The sequence below is a fragment of the Gossypium arboreum genome, chromosome 5 (genome assembly GCF_025698485.1).
Source record: "Gossypium arboreum isolate Shixiya-1 chromosome 5, ASM2569848v2, whole genome shotgun sequence".
In the NCBI taxonomy this organism is placed as follows: Eukaryota; Viridiplantae; Streptophyta; class Magnoliopsida; order Malvales; family Malvaceae; genus Gossypium; species Gossypium arboreum.
Window position 1 is genome coordinate 89,724,686 of NC_069074.1, and position 6,896 is coordinate 89,731,581.

The window sequence follows — 6,896 nt, forward strand, 5'->3', positions numbered from 1 at the left end:
TTTGGATTTGCTAAGGATGGTGGAATGAGAAGAAAATCAGATTTTGCCTCACGAAGAGACAATTGAGATTGTGACCTTGAAAGTGGGGAAGGAGGTGAAAATTGACACTTGTATAAAAGAGGAAACCAAGCAAAATCTCATTAAGCTATTACAAGAATTCATAGATGTTTTTGCATGGTCGTATCAAGATATGCCAAGGTTAAGCACTGATATTGCGGTACATCACATCCCCATAAGAGAGGAGTGTAAGCCAGTTCAATAGAAGCTTCGAAGGATGAGACCCGATGTGGCAGTAAAGATAAGGGAAGAGGTCAATAAACAATTTGATACTGGGTTCTTACAAACGGTTAACTACTCAGAATGGGTAGCCAATGTTGTCCCTGTCCCTAAGAAGGATGGAAAAGTGCGAATGTGAATAGATTATAGAGATCTAAACAAGGCTAGCCCAAAGGACAATTTCCCGTTGCCTCACATTGACACCCTAATGGACAATACGACAGGGTATTCACTGTTTTCTTTTATGGATGGGTTTTTTGGATACGATCAGATCAAGATGCACCCTGAAGACATGGGAAAAACCACATTCATAATTCTATGGGGAACGTTCTGTTATAAGGTGATGCCCTTCGGGTTAAAGAATGCTGGAGCGACATACCAAAGAGCCATGGTAACCTTGTTCCATGACATGATGCACAAAGAGATCGAGGTCTATGTAGACGATATGATTGCAAAATCCCGAACAGAGTGGGAGCACATTCAAATTTTGAGAAAATTATTCTCGAGATTGAGGAAATTTCAGCTAAAGCTTAATCTAACTAAATGTACTTTCAGAGCCAGGTCAAGAAAACTACTTGGTTTCGTGGTCAGTGAGAAGGGAATTGAGGTCGACCCAGATAAAGTCAAGGCTATACAAGAACTACCTCCGCCCCGCACTCAGAGAGAAGTTTGAGGTTTCCTGGGAAGGTTAAACTATATCACTCGGTTTATTTCACAACTGACAGAAAAATGTGATCCCATATTTCGTCTTCTCAAGAAACATAATCCAGGCGTGTGGGACGACGAATGTTAAATGGCTTTTGACAAAATTAAATAGTACTTGGCTAATACTCCGGTGCTAGTACCACCCAGTCCTGATAAGCCTTTGATTCTGTATTTGACCGTGTTTGACAGTTCAATGGGATGTGTGTTGGGCCAACATGATGCGACAGGAAAGAAGGAAAAGGTGATATATTACCTCAGCAAGAAATTTACTGAGTGTGAAATGAGATACTCACCAATTGAGAGATTGTGTTACGCCTTGGTCTGGATGACTCGGAGGTTGAGGCAGTACATGTTGTACCACACGACTTGGTTAATCTCGAAACTAGACCCTCTCAAGTACATGATGGAGTCAACCGCCTTAAATGGGAGAATAGCCCAATGGCAAATTCTGCTATCTGAATTTGACATAATCTATGTCAACCAGAAGGCTGTGAAAGGGAGCGCAATAGCATATTTTCTAGCCAGTAGAGCTCTAGAAGACTATGAGCCCTTGAAATTTGATTTCCCCAATGAGGATCTAATGTATATAGCGACTACTGAAGAAGACACGCCCGAAGATCATTCTTGGAAACTGAATTTTGATAGAGCATCAAATGCCGTTGGTAACGGAGTTGGGGCAGTCTTGATATCCCCAAACGGAGATCATTATCCATTCACTTGTAAGTTGGATTTTGACTACACAAATAATATGGCAGAATATGAAGCATGTATCATGGGAATTCGAGTAGCCATAGACCGCAAAATCAAGGTGCTAGAGGTATATGGAGACTCTGCATTGGTGATTTATCAACTTAAAGGTGCATGAGAGACGCGGGATCCCAAGCTGATTAGTTATCGAAAGTTAGTTTTGGAGTTAATTGAGCAGTTTGATGACATCAACTTCTTTTATCTCCCACGTGATGAAAACCAGATGGCCGATGCCCTGGCTACATTAGCTTCTATGATCAGAATAAATGAACAAGAGGATATGAAGCCAATCCAGATGAGTATTTGTGAGTCTCCAGCTCATTGCTACAATATAGATGAAGAAGAGGGGAGAGATGGTCATCCTTGGTATCATGACATTCTAAAATATGTAAAGAATCGTGAATACCCAGAGCAAGCAACTGAAAATGACAAGAGAACATTGATAAGGCTCACTAATGACTATGTCTTAGATGGGGAGATCTTGTATAAAAGGAGGAAGGATCAGGTGTTGTTAAGATGCATTGATGCTGTCGAAGCGAAGAAAATCCTAGAAGAAGTCCATGAGGGTGTCTGTGGGATGCATGCTAATGGTTTTACAATGGCCCGACAAATCATGAGATTCGGGTATTACTGGACCACGATGGAGGGAGATTGCATCCGTTAAGCCAAGAAATGCCATAAGTGCCAAATTTATGGAGACAAGATCCATGTGCCTCCTTCACCTCTCCATGTTATGACTTCCCCATAGCCTTTTTCAATGTGGGGCATGGACGTCATTGGGCCAATTTCGCCAAAGGCTTCTAATGGTCATCGATTTATTTTTGTGGTCATTGATTATTTTACCAAATGGGTTGAGGCTGCTTCATACGTCAATGTCACAAAGTCGGCAGTTAGCAAGTGCTTAAAGAAGGAGATCATCTGTCGCTATGGTATGCCGGAAAGAATCGTATCTGACAATGCACTGAATTTGAACAATAGCGTGATAGTGGAAGTCTGCAGCCAGTTCAACATTAAGCACCACAACTCGTCACCATACTGCCCAAAAATGAATTGCGCAGTTGAAGCAGCTAATAAAAATATCAAGAAAATTGTGGGAAAAATGACTGAAATCTACAAAGATTGGCATGAAAAGTTGCCGTTTGCCCTTTTTGCCTATCGAACTTCTGTTAGAACTTATACGGGGGCAACACCTTTCTCATTGGTTTATGGGATGGAGGCAGTTTTATCCATTGAAGTTGAAATCCCTTCTCTTCGGGTTTTATCAGAGCTAAAATTAGACGAAGCAGAATGGATCCAATCCCATTATGATCAACTAAACTTGATTGAAGAAAAGAGGCTGAAGGCTATTCGTCATGGTCAAATGTACCAAAAGAGAATGATGCGAGCTTACAACAAAAAAGTTTGCCCCAGGGTATTCCATGAGGGGGACTTAGTATTGAAAAAGATTCTCCCTATGCAAAAGGATTTCAGAGGAAAATGGATGCCAAACTGGGAAGGACCTTATGTAGTGAAAAAGGCCTTTTCTAGAGGAGCATTATTATTAGCTGAAATGGATGGCAAGAGTCGGCTTAACCCAGTGAATGTGGACTCAGTCAAGAAGTACTTCGCCTGAGGAGGAAAGGGGCTAAGGTGAAAACCCGCAAAGGGCGCCTTGAGTTCAAAAAAAAAAGTAGAGAGGCCAAGGCGAAAACCCGCAAACGGTGCTTTGAGACCAAAGGGGCTTTGAATTGAAAACCAATAAAAGGGAAATTCAAACGTTTGATGAGAAATGGGGCATGCGTTAGCCATCCTGTACTTGAATTAACAATAATGAGATATGCTACATCTTAAGGGCATCGACAAAGTACTACAGATCTCCCAGACACATGTTGAACTTAGAGTGGTCTTCAAAAAGTTAGTACAGAGAAGCTCAAGCCAAGATATATGGGACACCAGTTTCACTTTCTCATTCTTTGTATTTTAACAATATTTGCTTTCTTTGCTCAATCCATTCTTTATGGATTTTGTTCATAATAAACTTCAGTCTTACCCATGTCTATAATCTTTTTCAAGCATTTCATATTGAAATAATGATTAATGAACTAATAACGCTTTCACAAAAGAAGTTTTGCATATTACTCTGCAAGGTCTCTAAATAATAAAAGAACCTGAAATAGGACAATTATTTAGAATTCACTAGGCTTAAAGGGCTGGAAACGTAGGAGAGATAAGGGTCCGACCATCTCTCCAGGTTCTCTGCTATTAGTTGAATGAGAAAACATACGTTAGGGATATTACCTTAGCAAACAGCAAGTAATGACAAATCAAGCGTTAAAATGGATCATTCTCATGACATCTTGCATCTAAACATTCATAATACATTTAGTTAGGAGCATTTGATTCATTCTGATCATGACATCCTAATCATTTGATATAAGCATAGGCCCTAGGAAATCACTTTTACAGGTGGATTCCCCATTGGACAACGTAGCAAGATTGACTAAAATTTCAGCAGCCTTTAACTCCCTAAGCAATAGGGTAACAAGCTAAAAATTATAGATCTTATCTCCCTAAGTAATAGTGGAGCAGATCAAAGATACATGCTTTAACTCCTTAAGCAATAGGGTAACAAGCTGAAGATTATAGATCTTATCTCCCTAAGTAATATTGGAGCAAATCAAAGATACACGCTTTAACCCCCTAAGCAGTAGGGTAACAGGCTAAAATTTACAGATCTGGGCTCGCCGAGCAGTGGCAGAGTAGGTCGAAGACTCGCCTTAACCCTCTAAGCAGCAGGGTAACAGGCTAAAATTTACAGATCTGGGCTCGTCGAGCAGTGGTGGAACAGGTCGAAGACTCGCCTTAACCCCCTAAGTAGTAGGGTAAGAGGCTAAAGTTTACAGACTTGGGCTCACCGAGCAGTGGTGGAGCAGGTCAAAGACTCGCCTTAACCTCCTAAGCAGTAGTAACAGGCTAAAATTTACAGATCCTGGCTCTTCGAGCAGTGGTGGAACAGGTTGAAGACTCGCTTTAACCCCCTAAGCAGTAGGGTAACAGGCTAAAATTGCAGATCTTATCTTCGTTGAGCAAGAGCGGATCAAATAAAGTTCCAACAAACGTATCTTCATTTAGAAGCAATAGGATGCAGTGGGTTGCGATAAGGTTACACCAAGAAGCCAAGATCTGACAAGACCGGGCAAAATTGGCTTTTGTAATCTTTGCTTCGTTCCCATTACATGACAACGAGCAAAGAGGGGCAGCTGTTGAGCCCAATTTCTGCCCGGGCCCAATCAAACCAGCCCAAATTAAACACCCCACTAAACCGATCACTAACTCCATCACCCTACTAAACCATCCACTACCTCCATCAGCCCCACACCCTACTAAACCATCCACTACCTCCATCACCCTACTTGTTATACGTTGTAAAATTTGGCTATAAAAGCCATGGAAAAACTATTGTAAGGGGGGAATTTTTTGAGAGAATACACATACGAAATCAAAGAGAATACAAATCAGATTTTTAAGGTAACTTTTTATATTATTCAATTTTGTTTACTTTGGCGTTCACATTTTTTCTGTACACAAACGAAAAAAGGGAAAAGAGAGGGGGTTTACCTCTGATTTTATTTCCTTTCTGATTTGGCCCCAAAGTTTTCATTTTTTAATTCAATTTGACCTCTTTTTTATTTTTGTTATTTTATTGTTAAATTAATTAATTTGAGCTTTATTCTCATTATTTTTATATTTTTTATTATTTTCTATTAATTTAATTAATTTGAGTTATGTTTCATATTATTATATTATTTATTTATTATTATATATTTATTATGTATATATATATATATTTTTAAGCGAAGTTAATTATTTTAAATATAAATTTCTATTATACATAGACTTATTATATTATTTTTTATACCATTGTTTATTATCGGTTACCATTTTTATATCAAATTATTACTATTTACTATTTCTCAGTATTACTAATTTAACATTGTTATTCCAATTTTTTTACTATTATCCCTATATTTAATGTTATCGTCAACATATTTTTTGTTATTATCATAATGTTTTTAATATTATTATTAATACTATTAGCACAATGTTTATTACATTCTTGTATTTATTATTCTTGTTGTTCTATTAATTATTTCTATTAATTACTATTATTATTATTTTTATTATTTATATATGGTTAGCATTATTCTCATGTCTATTATCATCATTTTAAAAAAAAAATCTATGTCTTTAATTCATTTATCCATTGATCTTCTCTCAAAATTTTTCAAAATAAAGGCAATGTTCGATATTTAAAGAATTCGAAGAATCGTGCCCTAACGTACTGGGTTTCGCTTTCTTTGTTTGTCTTGAATATTCGAATATCCTCTTACCAGTTCACTCTAAAAAATTTTCAAAATAAATGAAATGTTCGGTATTTAAAGAATTCGAAGAATCGTGCCCTAACGTACTGGGTTTTGCTTTCTTTGTTTGTTTTGAATATTCGAATATCCTTTTAAGGCTAAAATGCACGTTTTAAAGGCAAGCTTACAATTGAGGGTCAAAAAATGTTGTGTCCTAACGTACTGGATATAATGTTTTACCTTGAGGTGAGATGGTCTTTAATACACATTTGACTTACCTAAATGTTTTAAAAGCCAATAAAAGGAGGATCACCTTTTTGAACTCTGTCCAAATCTTTAATTTTCGACATTAAGACACTAAATAATCAATCAAGTACCAATTTTAGGCGTGTCGAGGGTGCTAATCCTTCCTCGTACGTAACTGACTCCCGAACCGGTTTTCTATTTTCGCAGACCAAAATCTTCGTTTTGAAAAATTTATTTATTTATTAAAAAAGACCGTGTTTTGAGGTGATCCAATCACACCCTATTAAAAACGATTGGTGGCGACTCCCAACTTTTAGTTTTCAAAAGTCGATTTCCCGTTTTCAAAAAAATGGTTTTGACAAGTACTATTGTGACATTTACCATTGGAAATTCTAAATCAATGTGAAGTCTATAATGCCACTAAGTCAATAAATATACTTTTCAAATAATTATATGCAATATTCAGTTCAGGGAATATGCCAAAATCTTCAAATGCAAGATATATGGTCTAGTGGTATGATTCTTACTTCGAATGCGAGAAGTGCCGAGTTTGATTCAAAATACTTTTAAAACCCTTTTAAC

General features: G+C 37.5%; 1 protein-coding gene across 1 annotated transcript; it reads left to right on the forward strand.

Moving 5' to 3' along the window:
- The first annotated feature begins 1,561 nt into the window (after positions 1–1,561).
- Positions 1,562–2,392, forward strand: LOC128292736 (uncharacterized). The gene is made up of 2 exons (XM_053027653.1): positions 1,562–1,819; positions 1,907–2,392. Exons 1-2 carry the CDS (start codon positions 1,562–1,564, stop codon positions 2,390–2,392), a joined length of 744 nt encoding a protein of 247 aa, XP_052883613.1.
- The last annotated feature ends 4,504 nt before the right edge of the window (positions 2,393–6,896 follow it).